Here is a 20,220-nt window from a genome sequence, read left to right as displayed (position 1 = left end):
GATGCACGTAACTAAGCGACAGAGCTGTCCATTAAAGATGTAATTATGATGTAGTATGTCCCAAAACTTGCCTACTCTTCTGCTACAGTCAAAGGTGTGTACTTTTTCTTAAAACAGTAATTTTAGGACATAGTATAAGTAGGCGAATTGGGACACAGCATTAGATTACCCCCCTTGGAGTTGTATGGATTTCTTTTATGCTACCTTAATGTACTTCTTGAAGATTGAAACTTTTGGACCCTACTGACTTTCAATAAATGGACAAATGAGACATTCCTTAAAATACCTTCTTTTGTGTTCCTAGGAAAAAAAAGAAAGTCACTCTAGTTTTGAATAACAGTTTGGAGTAAATGATGAATGTGAAATACTGGTTTAAAGGGGTCCTATTAAGGTCCTGTCAATCATCATCACAAACGTATACCAGCAGTCATTGTGCCGTCCCAACGACAATTCTTCCGGCATCCCTCCACCTCCCCATCGCCAGTTATGGTAAAGCGTGTTACATTTCTGACACAGACTAAGCAGTAGACCAATCACAACAGACTGAGGCTGGCTAACCAATCAGAGCAGACTGTGATTTTTGGAAAGTGGATTTTAAAGAAACTGAAACTAAAACAGTGTTCAGACAGAGAGGGTGTAAACAGAAATTAAATATGTAAATGTATTCTACTAAACCCCATAAACAAAATGATGAACCTTTAAATGATCATAATGGGACTCTTTAAGTTCATACCTGTTTCTCTGTCCTCTGTGCTGCAGCTGATACAGTGTTGTGGTTTTTATGTTCATCCATACACAGCACACATATACACTCCTGATCAGTGCGGCAGAAAACCTCAAGGATCTTGTCGTGTTTCTGGCAGATCATCTCCTGCAGTCGTCCAGTGGCTTCAGTCAGATTGTGTCTCTTTCCTTTAAACCAACTCTCATGTTGTTCAAGGTGAATCTGACAGTAAGAGCTCAGACACACCAGACAAGACTTGACGGCTTTGTGTTTTCTTCCAGTACAGACGTCACACTGCACATCTCCAGCTCCAGTGTAACAGTCAGCAGGAAGTTGAGTCTTCTTCAGTTTCTCCACCATTTCAGCCAGAATGGTGTTTTTACCTAAAGCAGGTCTTGGACTGAAGGTCTGTCTGCACTGAGGACAGCTGTAGACTCTCATCTGATCCTCCTGATCCCAGCAGCCTGTAATACAGCTCTTACAATAACTGTGTCCACAGGGAATGGCCACTGGATCCTTCAGGAGATCCAGACACACTGAACACATAAACTCGTCTTGAGATATTCTGGCTTCTGCCATTTTACTGCATGAATACAGAGACAGAAACACACAACAGCTCAACTACACTTCAGTTTCTCTTTCTCTGAACTCAGGTGATTCCTGTTTCCTGGTTTTGTGTTTGAGTGACGTGTGTAAAACAGGTGTGCCTGTAAAGCAGCTTCCTTATTCCTGGTCAAGGAGAGTTTCATTGCTGCTAAGTTTCTAGTTTTCATGGGTGTTCCCACACACACTGTGTTTAATCAGTCTGAGACACACACTTAGAGAGAAGTTAGTTAGAGAGAAGCCAGAAAACATCCTTCAAAGTTCAGTAATTCTGTATCCTAAATACTACACTGGTACTGCAGGACTGAAAACTGTGTCCAGAATTACTGTAAGTCTCCATGAAATCAAATTTGCCAGTATCAAATTCACAGTATTTATTATAAATGATTTATCCATGCACATCATTTTGTTAAATACATGTGCGCTCGTAATCTTGAATCAAAATAACTTTCTCTCCTTCTTGCAGCGACATCTCCTCTCTTCTCTGATGATGAGTTTACTGTCATGAGGGACAACCTGTCACTCATGAGATCCACCAATAGCAGACCACAACCATCCAATCAGTTCCCCATGGACAAAATCAAGCCCCGCCCTACATTTGTTCTTGTTCCAGACACTGGCTGTGTCCGAAATCGCCCCCTATACCCTTAAATAGGGCACTATTTTCCACTAAATTCCTTTTTAATTAAACATTAAATCGTTTAAAAGGTTTGAACATGCTAGTTCAACATAAATATTCATTACTACTGGAGCTGCCAGTTTGCTACATTTCAAAAGATTGTTAAACAGCAGCACAAACTATGCGAAATCGGCAGCCCTTCCGGTGCACCCAGTGTCCGAATTCACTCACTCGTTTCATTCACTCCTTCAAGTGGACTATATTAGTGGACTAAGGTAGGGAATAGTGAATGAGGGTATAGGGGGCGATTTCGAACACAGCAAATGTCACATAAAAGACATGTTTTACCGCCCTATTTATTACAATTTTACGTATAAAAGAGTTTTAATTGGTTTATGTTTTTTTAGTCATTTTATTCCTCTTAAATATTTTAATGTATGTATGTCTTTAAATGAGTCTGGGTTTGCCTGTCATGTGGGTGATCACCAATCCTGGACTGTGGAGTTTTATTCTGACTTTCCTTTCCAGACAAAAGCATTTGGACTATCACTTGTATTGTATATACACTTTGGGACACTTGCATTGAGACTTTCAGCACGCTAGGACTCTTAAAGGGATAGTTCACCTAAAAATGAAAATTAATTCATCATTTACTCCCCCTCAAGTTGTTCCAAACTTTTATAAATCTCTTTGTTCTGCTGAACACAAAGAAAGATATTTGGAAGAATGTTTGTAACCAAGCAGATCTCGGCCACCACTGACTACCATAGTAGGGGGGAAAAAATATTATGGAAGTCTATCTGAACTGCAAGAGGTCATCCATATTTAATATGCTTCAACTTGCTAAAGAACACTAATTATCTCGGGATTACCTACAAGCGGTGGAGGTGTCCCTGCCCTCTCTGCGGTGTTGAGGATAGCCTGATGGGTGATGTTGTTGAATGCTTTCAGAACAGGTCTGCAATGTCTCGGTCTCTTTTGATCTGGAGATCAAAGACTCTTTATCTTCTTGGGCTTAAATTGTGTTGTCTTTTCGACCATTTGGTTTCTACAAATGGCTTAAAAGTTTGCCACCTTTCCTTCAGTCAGGAAGCATGGGTGCTGTAAAAGTACCTAGCAAGGGGTTGTTCTGTAGACGGATTGGAGCCGAAAATTAGATTCTCTGAGCTTGGGTTTCTGGAATTATGTTTTGAAAGAATCATCTGAACGATTCATTTGTCTGGTTCGTCCACGTCCAAGCTGCCCAAAGTGCTTTACAAAATGAACACAGAATATAATACATCAACATAATAATGATAATTAACATTAAAACTGGTACAATCATAAGCCATAATCCATTTTTAAAATACCATAGAGAATAAATGAATTTTTAACTTAGACTTAGAATAACACCAACTCTGGATATTTTTAATAGTTAGTGGCAAATTATTCCACAGATTGGGGGCTGTCACCGCAAACGCACAATCAACCTCGTGTTTAGATCTAGCTTGAATATCATGATCAGAATTTTGAACTCAATTTTGTCTTTTACAGGTAGCCAATTCAACGAGACAAGAATAGGAGTGATATGTTCATATCACTAGTTGCAGCCGAGCCAGAGTTTACTTACTAATACCCTGGTAGAGTGAGTTGTAGTAGTCTAGATAAAAGAAGCTAGACCGAACCACAGAATTAATTTATCCATTTTACGCTCATTATCGATTCGGATGAGGTCTGCTTGTGATTGCTTCCATGTAGTGAAAACTGGATCCATGTATGATCTGGCATGTTCAAAGTATGTTTTCTCAGCTATGGTCTGAACCTTCAGTGCTGACTGAACCTAATAATAAATAGCATTGATAGTTACATTATATTTGACAATAGTATACAAAAGTAACATTTATAAGATATTTTTTCTTGAAGCTGAGGGTGGAACAGGAAGCATGACAGTCAATGAAGTTACAAAAAAAAAAAAAAGAATTGAAAGACCTTCAGGCAGCCAGGAGAAACTCCGAAAAAAACCCTTTTAAATTCTCCCCCTACAGTACTATTATTCTGGATGTGTTTGGAAAGCACTCACCAGCTTTTACTGGCCTTAAAGTCTGTGACACTAGTGCCAGCTAGGTAGATCAAACGGGAAAAAAAGCAAGTTCAAGCTGAGGAGGACGCAATTTTTCTTCCATATCAAATGCTTCATCAGACACCAGTTATGAAGATATTGCCTCTTAAAATAGTGGACAAATAAATAGTAGTAGGCAAGACCTGTTTACACTTTGTACGGAGTAGCCTTCACAAATTTATGAAGCTATATTTCATAAAGCTTTATGAAGTTATATTTTAAAAACATATTCAACTTTTGCAAATAATCCCAATCCGCCTTTAGTGCTGAGAACGGCTCCAAAAAACAAGTACCTGTTCGAAGAATAAGAGATAAAGATCAGTTTGTAACTGAAGAAAGAAATTATGAGAGTGGAGATTAAGACAGAGAAGTTAAAGGGGTCATGAATTGAGAAATCAACTTTTTCTTGAGCTTTTTTATATATAAGATGTCATCGTATTAGAAGAATATCCTGTATGTTTCAGAACTGAAAACTTCCTTGTTAGTCCAATAAAAGCTTTTATTGACACCAGGCCCATTGAACGACTGATCCAGGAATGTGCCTATAGATAGGTGAAACGCTGCCTCCACTGAGGAAATCAACGCCTACTGGATCATTGCAACATTTGCCCTACCCACTGGCGTGATAGTGAGATGAGGAGGAGAGCAATACAGGACAAAGTGCACATAGTTGTATTATCATCAGCCACTTCTTTCAAGGGTAGACACTGTTGCCAAACATTATGCCAGAAATCCATCCATTCTCACACACTTTTGCCAATGCACTTTCCCTCAAGATGTGTGTGACATGGCTACTGTGCCACCACATAAATTCATTTAATGTTGATGTTTGTTGCACACAACCTGCACATTGATTGGGTGAAAGCCTTTCCCATTTATAAAAAGGTGCTTGTTTTTAGACGGTGCCTGAATGCACAAATGAGTACCATCAATACATCTAAAAATACCTGATATGCTGGAATCTCTGTGAAATATTTCCTTGGTGCATGTGGCTTCCTCCTGGGTGGGTAGACGAACATGTTGTTGAGACCGATTTTGAAAGAAACTCGTCGTATCACCAGGCATGTTGTACTTCTTCTTACATTCACCATATCTGCTAATGTATTTTGGAAAGATCCACTGGCATAAAATCGAAGGAAAATTCACGCCGGAAGTGATGGGGACAGCACTCCGTTCCTGTCTGTAACATGTTTTAACTGCGGTGATAACTCGTTGATTAATTCTAACAATTCAACCCTGCTGAAACAAAACAACATTCTCTGTCTCTATATACAGGTGCTGGTCATATAATTAGAATATCATCAAAAAGTTGATTTATTTCACTAATTCCATTCAAAAAGTGAAACTTGTATATTATATTCATTCATTACATACAGACTGATATATTTCAAATGTTTATTTCTTTTAATTTTGATGATTATAACTGACAACTAAGGAAAATCCCAAATTCAGTATCTCAGAAAATTAGAATATTACTTAAGACCAATACAAAGAAAGGATTTTTAGAAATCTTGGCCAACTGAAAAGTATGAACATGAAAAGTATGAGTATGTACAGCACTCAATACTTAGTTGGGGCTCCTTTTGCCTGAATTACTGCAGCAATGCGGCGTGGCATGGAGTCGATCAGTCTGTGGCACTGCTCAGGTGTTATAAGAGCCCAGGTTGCTCTGATAGTGGCCTTCAGCTCTTCTGCATTGTTGGGTCTGGCATATCGCATCTTCCTCTTCACAATACCCCATAGATTTTCTATGGGGTTAAGGTCAGGCGAGTTTGCTGGCCAATTAAGAACGGGGATACCATGGTCCTTAAACCAGGTACTGGTAGCTTTGGCACTGTGTGCAGGTGCCAAGTCCTGTTGGAAAATGAAATCTGCATCTCCATAAAGTTGGTCAGCAGCAGGAAGCATGAAGTGCTCTAAAACTTCCTGGTACACGGCTGCGTTGACAGTATATGACTCTCTTCTTTCTGATGAAGACAAACTGAGAAATATTAATAAATATCCTGATACATCCGAGCTTTATAATGGCAGTATGCGTAAACGAGTATGAGCTGTCTCCATCCATATCCATCCATCCATCATACATTTATGTATGATGCCACACGGCTCCAGGAGGTTAATAAAGGCCTTCTGAAGTGTAACGATGCGTTTGCCAGACCACCTTCCTTATTCAAATTATGGAAAAAATGGCATCAGCGTCGCGTCAGTTCCGTAAGTTGAATAGGGAAGGCGGTCTGGCGGAAGCTGGATATTTGATTTCATATTTTGTTAAATATGGATTTTTTTTTTTCCACACAAACGCATCGCTTCGCTTCAGAAGGCCTTTATTAACCCCCCGAAGCCGTGTGGCATACGTTTATGATCGATGGATGTGGATGGAGACACTTTCTTCAGCTCATACTCGTTTGGTAACGCATACTGCCATTATAAAGTACAGATGCGTCAAGATATTTATTAATATTTTTCAAATTGTTTTCATCAGAAACAAGAAAGCCACCAAACAAAAACACCTAGGATGGCTTGAGGCTGAGTGAAGCTTGGGGTAATTTTCATTTGAAAGTGAACTAATCTTTTAAGTGCATTATCGTTGGTTGTTTGGTAACAGAACTGAGTACCGAACTCAAGATTTCCTAACTACAGATAAGATGAGATTTAGTTAGATAGGATAAGAATCCTAAATGAAATTAAGATTTGCTTCTGTAATACAAATTTGTGAAAATTCCTAAATTAACTTGTCAGATCTGAATTTAAGAAAAAAAAAAAAACCCCAGCATATGCTGGTTAGGTATGTTTTGAAGCATGGCAGCTGGTTAATGCTGGTCCTTAGTTGGTCATGAGCTGGTTTCAGCTTGTCCTGAGTCGGACCAGCATTAACCAGCTGCCATGCTTCAAAACATACCTAACCAGCATATGCTGTTTTTTTCAACAAGGTTAAGATAGAAAGTTTCTGTAATACACCCCTGATGTGTTTTCTCTCCATCAGATTCTCATCAGTTCACTCTGGATGTGAACACAGCACATAAACGCCTCCGTCTGTCTAAGAAGAACAGACAGGTCATTGACACTCTGATAGCCCTTCAGTCGTATCCTGATCATCCAGACAGATTTGATTGTTTTCCTCAGGTGTTGTGTAGAGAGAGTGTGTGTGGACGCTGTTACTGGGAGACTGACATTGAGTTGAGTGAGGATGCGGATATATCAGTGTCATATAAGAGCATCAGCAGGAAGGGACGGGGTAATGAGTGTAAGTTTGGATATAATGATCAGTCATGGAGTTTGAACTGCTCTGACCTCCATTACACATTCAGGCACAATAACATAAAGACTAAACTCCCTGTAAAGTCCATCATCAGCAGGAGAATAGGAGTGTATGTGGATCACAGTGCAGGAACTCTGTCCTTCTACAGCGTCTCTGGAGACACAATGAGCCTCATCCACACAGTCCAGACCACATTCACTCAACTGCTCTATCCTGGGTTTAGGCTTTATTTTGGATCATTACTGAAACTGTGTTGATGAATCAGAATAGATTGTAGAGAGATTCTACCCATATTACTTTGAGCTGCATTATAAATTAGTGACTATCACAGGCTGGCTCGATTAGATAATCCAAGATAAGAGGCTTGGCGCAGAAAGACGATGAACACTTATATTTAATACAGTAGTTCCCAAACTGGGGGGCACAGAGTTATGACAAGGGGGCACAGCAAGGCTGAGGGATAGTGTACAGTCAGCAGATTATTATGCAAAAGAAACCTCTGCAGGGTGATACAAGACCACACTGAGTAATTATTAATTACCTTATTATGCAGCCACTTGCCAGATAAGTAAAGAATATTTATTTGACATTTTATTACCTCAAAATGATTTGCAGTACCATCTTGAGTGCTGTGTTGATGAATCAGTTCAGTTTTCTACACTGATCACGCTGTAAACAATGCAGTGCTTTCAGGTTCTACGTTAAAACGCAGGGTCACCATTGTCCGGCTCCTCTGTCAGCATCACACGCATGCATCGTGGTGCTCACGTGAACAGCGTTGGCCAATAATTAGTCAGCATTCTGACATAGAACCTGGAAGCGCTGAATGTAAACAACGTAGGAGAATGACACAGAAGAGAAGAAATTGTTGAATAAAGTCATTCTTTTTGTTTTGTTTTTGTGCACAAAAAGTATTCTCATTGCTTCATAACATTAAGACTGAACCACTGCAGTCACGTCAATATTTTAAGAATGTCTTTAGTACCTTTCTGGACCTTGAAAGTGGTGGTTAAATTGCTGTCTGTGGAGTCATATACCTCTCGGATTTCATCAAAAATATCTTAATTTGTGTTCTGAAGATGAACGAAGGTCTTATGGGTGTGGAAAATATATGGGTAAGTAATTAATGAGAGAATTTTCATTTTTGGGTGAACTAACCCTTTAACTAATGGCCATGAGAAATAGATGTTGTTCAACTTATCACATTCCCACGAGTTAATATGATGTTCCCACAAATTAATATCTTGAGGCCATGACAACTAAATGAACTGAACATGTCACCTCCCAGCCACATTAACAATGCTAGAATACTACGTTTTTGTTTTTAATGATCTGCATCAGTTTAAAGTTTTTAAGTTGTATGTGAATATATTGCATGTGTGTGGAAAACTTTCTTCAAATGTATATGAATAAACTTTAAAAATGTGAAACAATGTATTTGGTGGTAAACAAAACGATTAAGGGGATGTTTTTATTAAAGTTTAAAGCACATAATTTTTGAACAGTTTTAATATTTTTATTCGAAAAACACATTCCCAATCAATGGGGAATCTAGTGAAACACTTCAAGAGAGTCCACACTCTCTACAAAAGAAGTCATCAAGTGCAAGATAAAATCAATGCTTTACTAAAAAACTGAGCAAACGTTTCGGTCACATGTGACCTTTGTCAATGTCAAACTTATAATGCTTAAGGTGCGTTCACGCGGCCTCGTAACTTCTGTAGTTACGAGATTCTAGCTTGTAAAAAGCGTCCTCGTAGAGCTCGTAATTACAGCTTGTAAGCTGGGAGTTTTCTGAAAGCTCCCAGATGTACCACGTGGCCGCTGTACCACATGACCGCTATAGATTCATTTTGGCATTGATAGTGGTGCCATAGAAACGCATAATTCCCAGTCCAAGGACCAAAAGGGCGTGAACAGCTCCGAAAATAACGTCACGTGTTGTCATTTCAAGATTCCGGTAAATACGAGGTGGCGTGAACGCAGCATTAGTTCAGGAGCCATCTTACTTTAAGGATTCACATGGTTAGATCACATGATCAACCAAAGCAGACTATAGGCTTGTTCGAGATGCATTGGTGCTGTGCAGACCGATTGGTTTATGACATCAAAGTATAGCGAGAGCGATTCAAAAGCATAAAGAGTAGTCTGCTCTCCAATCGGTCTCTCTGTACTTTGATGCATCTCAAACAAGCCTTATAACAAATGATCCAAACAAAATGTTTTACAACATGCTACAACATAGAAGATATACAATATAGAAGGTGCACACAGTGTCATTCACACAAACACTAAATACCATCATGGTAACACACATTAAATTTTAGAAATGCAATAAATAATAAATTTAACATTAGATGTAACATAAAACCCTAATGTACATGAATGATTAGAAAAATCTAAGAAAAACTAAGAAGAAACAAACCAATTTCAATGAAAATGTCAATTTACGGTTTTTCACTGTAAATTATACAATGACTTGTTATTTTTCACTTACGAAAACTGTAAATTTTACCAAATTTTAGATCTATTAGAGTCATTTGGAAACTTTCTATAAACCAATTAACTGTTTGTCACCGTAGTATTTTTACAGTCTTTTACCGTTAAAATCATGGTCATTTTTTACAGTGTACATAAGAGGACACATTCCAGTTTTAGGATGCTAATGTGTCGATAAATGGAGTTACTGCTACTGTTCCCCTCTACATTGTTAAAAGTGGGTCTGCCTTATTAGGCATGGATGTGTTCAGAGCACTGAAATGTACTATTAACCATGACTGTACCATTAATGTTTCTGCTGCTTCTGCTTCAGTCTATAGTGCTGCTAATGCTGAGTCAGTGGAGTGCGTGAAGGGCTTCATGTACAAAGCGAAAGCTCACGATGATGCAGTCAAGTCACCTTTATTTATATAGCGCTTTTTACAATTTAGATTGTGTCAAAGCAGCTTTACATTGATAACTGATACATTATTTGGCTGCACAGCAGCTCTTAAAGAATAGTGTCAATGCAGGCAGATCAAAGCACTGTTGAATATCAAATGTCAAGTCAAGTGTCCCCAACTAAGCAAGCCAGAGGCGACAGCGGCAAGGAACCCAAACTCCATCAGGTGACATCAGGTGGCAGACAAGTGGCAAATTAGTGTTAAAATGGAGAATGCAGTGCCAGTTCAACAAAAACTTTGTCGACTTCCCTTTTCAGTGCACTAAGTAGCTCCTCAGAGGAGTTACAATCCCTGCTGAACCAAGGTATGATTGAGCGAATCATGACCTGAGTGCCTTCTTTACGCATGAAGTTCTCTTCAGGTTCTGTCATGTTGCCTATGGATTAGCCACGGCACCCTCAGATTTCCAAAAAATGATGGAGAAGGTGCCGAAGAACGTACCGGGTGTAAAGAACTATTTAGATGACAGTAGTTTACGTTGCCTCACAGACTGAACATGACAAAATACAACACAGTCTTTCAGAAGTTGCTAGAAGTTGGCCTGACACTGTTCATGCAGAAGTGCACATTCAACAAGACTTCTCTCAAATTTCTGGGTGACGTGATCTCAAAAGATCAGATACAACTGACATCAAAGCCACTGTCGATGCTCCGACCCCAAATGACTTACCTTCTCTTTGTTCATTCCTCGGATTAGTTTCTTGGTACAGTACATTTTTTCAGCTTCTGAGTCCTGTCCTGAGCTGAGTTTGCTTAAAACGCAAACATTGAAGGGATGGCCACACAACAGGAAGGATGTCGATCCAGCCCTGTCATCATTCTTCCAAAAATGTCTGCCCTGCCAGTTCAATAATAAAACAGCAAAGACACACTGCAAAAAATGCTTTTCTTATTTAATATTATTCTCTTGTTTCAAGTCTAAATATCTAAAAATTCTTAAATTCAGATGCTAGATAAGTAAATGACATAAGATAGTTTTTCTTGTTTTCTGGGGAAAAAATTAAAAATAAAGTGACTTTTTGTTTAAAACAAGGCAGCCATGGCCTAATGGTTAGCGAGTTTGATTGGTAACCCAAAGGTTGCTGGTTTGATTCCAGCAACAGCAGGAAATGACTGAGGTGCCCTTGAGCAAGGCACGTAACCTTAAATTGCTCCTCGAGTGCCACAGCTCCAGGAGTGTATTACGTTTTGCTGTGTGTGTGTGTGTGTGCACACTACTCACTACTAACTCACTACTCACTCCACTAACATGGATGGGTTAACTGCAGAGAACAAATTCCAAGTATGGGTTATCATACTTGGCCTTAATGTGTAATTGTCACTTTCACTTTGTTTCTTCTTACCCCATTGGCAGATAACTTTTGCTTGTTTTAAGCAAAAGCTCACTTAATTTTGATCCCCCCACCCCCCAGAAAACAAGAAAAAATATCTTATGTCATTTTACTTATCTAGTAAAAGCATCTGGACTTAAGCATTTTTAGATATTTGGACTGGAAACAAGACAAAAATACTAAGTAAGAAAAGCATCTGCCTTATTAGGCATGGATGTGTTCAGAGCACTGAAATGTACTATTAACCATGACTGTACCATTAATGTTTCTGCTGCTTCTGCTTCAGTCTATAGTGCTGCTAATGCTGAGTCAGTGGAGTGCGTGAAGGGCTTCATGTACAAAGCGAAAGCTCACGATGATGCAGTCAAGTCACCTTTATTTATATAGCGCTTTTTACAATTTAGATTGTGTCAAAGCAGCTTTACATTGATAACTGATACATTATTTGGCTGCACAGCAGCTCTTAAAGAATAGTGTCAATGCAGGCAGATCAAAGCACTGTTGAATATCAAATGTCAAGTCAAGTGTCCCCAACTAAGCAAGCCAGAGGCGACAGCGGCAAGGAACCCAAACTCCATCAGGTGACATCAGGTGGCAGACAAGTGGCAAATTAGTGTTAAAATGGAGAATGCAGTGCCAGTTCAACAAAAACTTTGTCGACTTCCCTTTTCAGTGCACTAAGTAGCTCCTCAGAGGAGTTACAATCCCTGCTGAACCAAGGTATGATTGAGCGAATCATGACCTGAGTGCCTTCTTTACGCATGAAGTTCTCTTCAGGTTCTGTCATGTTGCCTATGGATTAGCCACGGCACCCTCAGATTTCCAAAAAATGATGGAGAAGGTGCCGAAGAACGTACCGGGTGTAAAGAACTATTTAGATGACAGTAGTTTACGTTGCCTCACAGACTGAACATGACAAAATACAACACAGTCTTTCAGAAGTTGCTAGAAGTTGGCCTGACACTGTTCATGCAGAAGTGCACATTCAACAAGACTTCTCTCAAATTTCTGGGTGACGTGATCTCAAAAGATCAGATACAACTGACATCAAAGCCACTGTCGATGCTCCGACCCCAAATGACTTACCTTCTCTTTGTTCATTCCTCGGATTAGTTTCTTGGTACAGTACATTTTTTCAGCTTCTGAGTCCTGTCCTGAGCTGAGTTTGCTTAAAACGCAAACATTGAAGGGATGGCCACACAACAGGAAGGATGTCGATCCAGCCCTGTCATCATTCTTCCAAAAATGTCTGCCCTGCCAGTTCAATAATAAAACAGCAAAGACACACTGCAAAAAATGCTTTTCTTATTTAATATTATTCTCTTGTTTCAAGTCTAAATATCTAAAAATTCTTAAATTCAGATGCTAGATAAGTAAATGACATAAGATAGTTTTTCTTGTTTTCTGGGGAAAAAATTAAAAATAAAGTGACTTTTTGTTTAAAACAAGGCAGCCATGGCCTAATGGTTAGCGAGTTTGATTGGTAACCCAAAGGTTGCTGGTTTGATTCCAGCAACAGCAGGAAATGACTGAGGTGCCCTTGAGCAAGGCACGTAACCTTAAATTGCTCCTCGAGTGCCACAGCTCCAGGAGTGTATTACGTTTTGCTGTGTGTGTGTGTGTGTGCACACTACTCACTACTAACTCACTACTCACTCCACTAACATGGATGGGTTAACTGCAGAGAACAAATTCCAAGTATGGGTTATCATACTTGGCCTTAATGTGTAATTGTCACTTTCACTTTGTTTCTTCTTACCCCATTGGCAGATAACTTTTGCTTGTTTTAAGCAAAAGCTCACTTAATTTTGATCCCCCCACCCCCCAGAAAACAAGAAAAAATATCTTATGTCATTTTACTTATCTAGTAAAAGCATCTGGACTTAAGCATTTTTAGATATTTGGACTGGAAACAAGACAAAAATACTAAGTAAGAAAAGCATTTTTTTTCAGTCAGCACCTGTTCCATTACAATCAGTAGACTTCCCAGATGGACCTTGGCAAAAACTGGGTCTTGACATCATATGGCCTTTCGAACATGATATATCAGGGTGTTGCTTTGCTATTTCATTGGTGGACTATTACAGCAAATGGCCAGAAGTGGCATTCACTTCACATGTTTACACTGAGACTCTTATCTCACTTTTGCACTGTGTGTTTGCACGAGAAGTTTATCTTTTATTTCTTGTCAAAGACAACGGGCCAGTCCTCTGCTAATCTAATCTTTCTGAAAGAGGTATCAATTGTCTATGTACGAGCGTGTATCATCCTCAATGCAATGGTGCAGTCGAGCACTGGAATAGAGTACTAAAAGAGTGTTCAGGGGAACAAATGCACAAAGCCTGGAGACCAGTCTGTTCAAAGATCAAATCAGTCTGTCCAGAAAGCAAATCAGCTTGCTCAAGGATTCCCAAGTACTTGCAGGAGGAGTGGAAGATCTGTTAAACCACCTGTGTGGATTTCATAAATAGTTAATTAAAAGACAGCATAAATGTGAAAGATAAAGTTAAGAGTATGTGTATGTGGGAAAAAAATAAAAATGTTTCTGTTGTGACTTAAGGTCATATATTTTGTGTTATAGCATTTAATTAAACAGATTTGAATGGTATTGTATTTCTAAAAAATACTGTTTAGGGAAATGAGTTGACATAAGTTGTGACATAATGTTCATGTATTTTAAGAAGTGCAATTGGTATGGTTATTGTTGATGTCTTAAAATACTTACTGGCTTTTGGTTAGAGCAGGGGTGTCAAATCCAAACTCAGTAAGGGCCATGCTGAGCGTTGTGAATAAAATCAGTGGCCTGACATAACTTTGGAGGATTTCTCATTTATTGAAGAATTATAAGTGTATTAGTAACTGTATAAAAACTCACAATTCATTAAACCACATTCATCAAAACAACAAGGTTTTAATTTTAATTTTTAGTTGTAACACATTTGTATCACAGCAGTTTTTTTTTTTTTTTATCTTTATCAAAACAATTAATAAGGTATCTGACTAGCATAACTGCATAAAACAGTACTTTAAAACAGTAGGCTACTTTAGCACAGCATAAAACAGTACTTTAAAAACAACAAAATAAATAACACATGGTATATAGACAACAAATTGTATCTGATATTGTATTATTTGGCTTATTTTGGTAGCTCTTACATTGAAAAGACAACTTTATACAAAACAGTACTTAAAAAAACAGCTAATGGATTTCAGAAAAAAACTTTTTGATAAAGCAAAACATTCAACAAATGGTCTATTATAGAAAAATGGTATATCAGTGTTGGGGGTTACGCATTACAAGTAACGTACAAGTTACGTAAAGTAACACATTACTTTTAAATTTACAACAAAATATCTGAGTTACTTTTTCAAATAAGTAACGGAAGTTATTTTGTTTTCCCATTTATTGACTGACAGCTCTCCTGTACCCATGTTGAGAGAAATCGGAAGAGGCATTATGTTCTAGACATATGCTGCCTTCACGTGCTATTGGAAATTTGATAATTCCCACTTCTGAAGCTATGATTATGAGCTCATTGCATTCAACTTTCGAAATTGGAGGGCATTCATGTGCAATTTTTACCTATGAAACTCATATTTACAATAATTCCGAGAATATGTGAAGGCAACATAAATGTTAGCATTTACTAATCTCACTTGCACAAAAAAAGATTCAGTACTCCTCAAAATGAATTAAATCAGTGAAATGCAAAATCAGAATACTACACAAACCTCCAATAATTTAATATGTTAAATAAAACAAATATTTTTATGCAATGTTGTGCAGTGCCAGGTTGAGGAAAAACACAGTAGTTGCATTGGATTTGCTGAGAGCCTGAAATTAAAAAAATTATGCTGTGCCTTCTATATTGGAACCGACAGGAACGGCGCAACACACTTATGTGAGTAAAAAAGTTTTTACTGTTACTATTGCTTTTGTGTTACAGATCGTTTGATATGTACGGATTATGTGTACATGTCTAACCAAAATCACCAGTGATCAGTAATTTCTGAGATGTAATGATTCAAGTGCAGTCACATGTTCTTTGTCTCAAAATCGTTTGTCAGTAAATCAAACTAGTGACTAAATGGTCAACTTCACATTGTTTCTCTTAGTAGGATGAAAATAATCTGTTGTTTAAACTGTGATTAAAATCACATATAGAAAGCAATCAAAGAACGCTCCCTTTACAGTCAGCTGTCAAACAAACAGTGCAAGGTTATTAGTGACTGAGTTTTGGACTCTCGCCAAAAGTCCCATAAGAATCAACAAATGTCTTATTTACATTATTGTGTTTGCACTGTTAGTTATGATGAAAGCATTCATTAGTGTGCAGGAATCTAGTTACAATGACAAGATCACTGCATTCATGCACTCAACATGTGATCGGCTACAATGTTCATCACTACAAACTTTCATGCCATGATCTCAATATGATGCTATAATCACCACTTTTCACAATTAGTAAACCTTGAGAACTGTAATAGTAAAAACGTGCTAAAGGTTTTCAAGAGAGTTAAACGTAATACTTGGCTATTTTCATATGCAAAGATGTGAGCCAATCACAGCAGTGGGCGTTTACACTGAAGTTTCACAGCAGACACCCCCCTTAAAACAGAGCGTTCAAATCAGAGGGCTAAAATCAGGGAAGAAAACTGCCTAAATTATGACAATTTTTGATGTAAAAATCAAGCTAACATTATAAGTGCACCCCAGGAAACAATAAAATAATGCAGTTCATAACTCCTTTAATGTTGATGATTGCGTTGTTTTACATATGCATATGATTAGAAATGATATTGCTTGTTTTTGCTTCTTTGCCTGTGTTTTGATCAGGACATTCAGTACTCTTTCAGTGAAAAGACTGAAAGACGGAAAATTTTGTCAATGGCGGGGAAAGAGTTAATAAAGCAGAGTTCGTATTATGTGTCATTTTGGGGTGGGCGATAATGAAGTTATAAGACATTTTAACTCATATAACAGTAACAATATATCACAATATAGATATTTTGATTATTCAATTTTTGTTATTAAAAATAAGAACAAAGCAGCAAATTACATACAATAAGACAATACAACAGATCAAAGACAGAAATTAAAATAAGTTTTTCAGGTACAGTAGGTTTTTTTAACATGTAGAAATACTGACAAAGGTCATAATTGAGTGAGATTCTCTCATCTTTCAGGAGGTCAAAGGTCATCGTATAGATCACATAGGTCACTCGTCTATGAATGTGCTATTCGATGCAGAAGAAGCTAATGAGAGTGTTTGACATCCTCTGTTGAAACAATACACAATCATTTGCAGTTTTCCTTCTTTCGTACCTTTCTGAGTTATCTGGATTTAAATGATAATGATTTGAATCCTTCTTGTTGTTTTTATCTTTTCTTAGAGTTGTTCAGAGCATCAGATCTGTAAATTCAATCCTGTTCAGGAGGAGGTTTATTTAAAGTAAACTGGATTAGATTATAATAATTGTTTCATACATTCACTGATCAAGGGTTTACAGTATGAGCGGATGATTTGGGTTGATATATTTCACATTAATTAAATTGACATTCAATTTTACAACAAATTACTATTTTATTGAATACCACATTTTCATGAATCCTGTGTGTGATCATTTCAACTGAAGGTAATTTTAATAGTAATAAAAAAGATTTATGTGACCCGGCCAATCTGGCAACACTGACTGCCTTATGGTTTTAAATGATTGTTGGCCAACTATTTTAATTTTATACAGAAACTCATGCCTTCTGCTGTTTCGAAGTGGATCACACCTGTGTGCCATTATTTAGGTTTTTTCCCCATTGTTCCGGGGTGTCATAATCTACAATGGACTACTTGCACTGAGCCTCATGAAGCACATCCGGTTTGAAATATTACGGCTCAGTTGTTTCCAGTTCTATATATTTTCAATGCGCCGTTATTACATAGCTAACTAAACCCCTCTTAATATGAGAGTCCTCGGGATGATTTTAAATTCCAGACATATTCAGAAACAGGAGAAGAGAAAATCTGATGATTACCATGTACAGACCTTTCCAAACTCAATGGAACTTTAAGTTTTAATCCAACATAAACTGAGATTCTTTCATCACAGGGTGTCAGCGCTCTACTAGTGATCGCGACGCTGCAGTGTGAGACGCGATAAATAAGATCAGATTAAACATAATATTTTAGTCACTGTTCTGTGCCTTTTTTTTACTGACAATCATTTGTATGTAATTCACACATTTATGCCAAAAATCCTAATATTGAGAGCGCTGTCATTGCTCTATTCTTTAAGATTAATTAAGCATTGTTAAATTTCTTTAAGGCAGTTATCACATTCATTCAACTATTTCAAACACTGGAATAAAAGAGCACCAATGCAAGCAATACTGCTCGTACGAAAAATAACCATAGTTTCTACACTCTTACTATAGTAAAACCATGGTTCACCTTCATAAGTATTTGATTTATTATAACTATTATATGAAAGGTAAGTTATACTGCTGTTTAATCGTCAGCTTGGTTTGTTTGTGCATGTCTTGTATGCTCTTCTGCTCGTTTAGTCAAAAAGCAGCTATCGTGCGATGCTAACGGTGAGAAACTCTCTGTATATTAGTGCGCTGAATGCTGACTGGAAACACTCAAGCCGTAATAATTAGAATGCAGAAGTAGTTGTGCAAGTAGTCCATTGAGCCATTTGCTACACACATTTATTCTGACATGTTATTTCAGTGACAGAAGTTCAGCTGTAGTATTAATGTAATGAGAAAATAAGAGACTCTATATCATCTATAACATCTCAACATTACTGAATCTCTCTACAGTCTATTCTAATTCATCAACACAGTTTCACTGATGATTTATAACCAACCCAAAACCCAGGATAGAGCAGTTGAGTAAATGTGGTCTGGGCTGTGTGGATGAGGCTCATTGTGTCTCCAGAGATGCTGTAGAAGGACAGAGTTCCTGCACTGTGATCCACATACACTCCTATTCTACTGATGATGGGCTTTACAGGGAGTTCAGTAACTATGTTATTGTGTCCAAATAAGTATCTGGAGTGAGAGAGGAACAAACTCCAGGACTGATCATTACCTCCAAACAAACACTCATAACCATGTCCCTTCCTGCTGATGCTCTTATATGACACTGATATTTGCACACCATATTCACCACTCCACTCAATCTCCCAGTAACAGCGTCCACACACACTCTCTCTACACAACACCTGAGGACGCATATCAAATCTGTCTGGATGATCAGGATACGACTGCTCTGTAACAGTGTCAATAATCACTCTGTTCCTCTCAGACAGACAGAGACGTTTATTCACTGTGTTCAGATCCAGATTGAGCTGATGGGAATCTGATGGAGATAAAACACATCAGAATCAGGAATTATGAATCTGATCTTTTAATGTTTCTGAACTCTTCATGTTCAATACATCATCAGTGTCTCAGTTTAGTTTACCAGATATCCTGTGAAAATCATCATTTACATCAGTGGCTCTCAAGCTTTTTTGGGCCAGTCTAATCAGTCTTCCCCGAATATTAACGTTAGATATTGTTCTGTGTTGCTTATAATTAGGCCTATTATTATATTTACACCATTCAAATTTTTTTTAAAAGAAACTGATACTTTAATTCAGCAAGGATTAATTAAAGGGTTAGTTCACTCAAAAATGAAAATAATGTAATTTATTACTCACTCTCATTTCGTTCCACACCCGTAAGACCTTCGTTCATCTTCAGAACACAAATTAAGATATTTTTGATGAAATCCAATGGCTTCTGTCTATGCAGGCCTCACTGAGCCATCGGATTTCATCAAAAATATCTTAATTTGTATTCTGCAGATGAACGAAGGTCTTATGGGTTTGGAACGACATGAGGGTGAGTAATAAATTACATTATCATTTTTGGGTGAACTAACCCTTTAAATTGATTCAACCATACCGTTAGTGTAATAAATTTATTTTTTTGTTTTTAAGCATTGTAGGTCTGTTGTTGGTGATTTTCAGTGTAGCCTTTGGCGATCTTGAGCTTTCTTTCAATTTCTATCTGTTGCCCCAAAGATTAAAGAGACTTGATACAAAATCCTATTTAGGATAAATCCATAGTGAAATTTTACCTCTAAATTTTTGATGAATGTATTTAATTGTGAAAAATAATCATATTTATTCATTAGCTTTAGAAGATATGCTGTTTTTGATGAATATATTGAATCCCCAGTTTACTGTTGTCCTGATTTATATCTTTGTTAAAGTCACAAATTCATTCCATTTCAAATCTTTCTTTTTTGGATTTAAAGGTGCCATAGAACAGAAAATTGTATTTACCTTGGCATAGTTGAATAATTAGAGTTCTGTACATGGAAATGACATACCGTGAGTGTCAAACACCATTGTTTCCTCCTTCTTATGTAAATCTTGTGCGTGCAAAAGACCACAGAAAAAAGGGCGAATCCCAACATAACACCGACTGTTACATAACAGTCGGGATCATTATTATTTACGCCCCCAAAATGTGCATATACCAGCCCATGTTCTAGGCAAGCCAATATTAACATCTGGAGCTGCACAGCCGAATTATCAGAAGTTCTGCAGGTATTGTGAAGCAAGCAAGGACAATAGCGAAAATGGCAGATGG

At 37.7% G+C, this 20,220-nt stretch overlaps 1 protein-coding gene across 1 annotated transcript in view; it reads right to left on the bottom strand.

Annotated features, from left to right (window-relative positions):
* Positions 1-20,220, bottom strand: part of LOC127511451 (uncharacterized) — a 34,464-nt gene that overhangs the window by 6,794 nt on the left and 7,450 nt on the right. The window contains exons 6-8 of the mRNA XM_051892263.1: positions 18,418-18,937; positions 16,399-16,441; positions 734-1,345 (exon numbers count right to left, since the gene is read on the bottom strand). Of these exons, the coding sequence (XP_051748223.1) occupies positions 734-1,345; positions 16,399-16,441; positions 18,418-18,937 (1,175 nt within the window). The remainder of the gene's footprint in view (positions 1-733; positions 1,346-16,398; positions 16,442-18,417; positions 18,938-20,220) is intronic.

This window comes from Ctenopharyngodon idella, chromosome 4, assembly GCF_019924925.1.
Source record: "Ctenopharyngodon idella isolate HZGC_01 chromosome 4, HZGC01, whole genome shotgun sequence".
NCBI lineage: Eukaryota > Metazoa > Chordata > Actinopteri > Cypriniformes > Xenocyprididae > Ctenopharyngodon > Ctenopharyngodon idella.
Note: the sequence above shows the minus strand (reverse complement) of the source record. Positions and strands in the feature narration are given on the sequence as shown.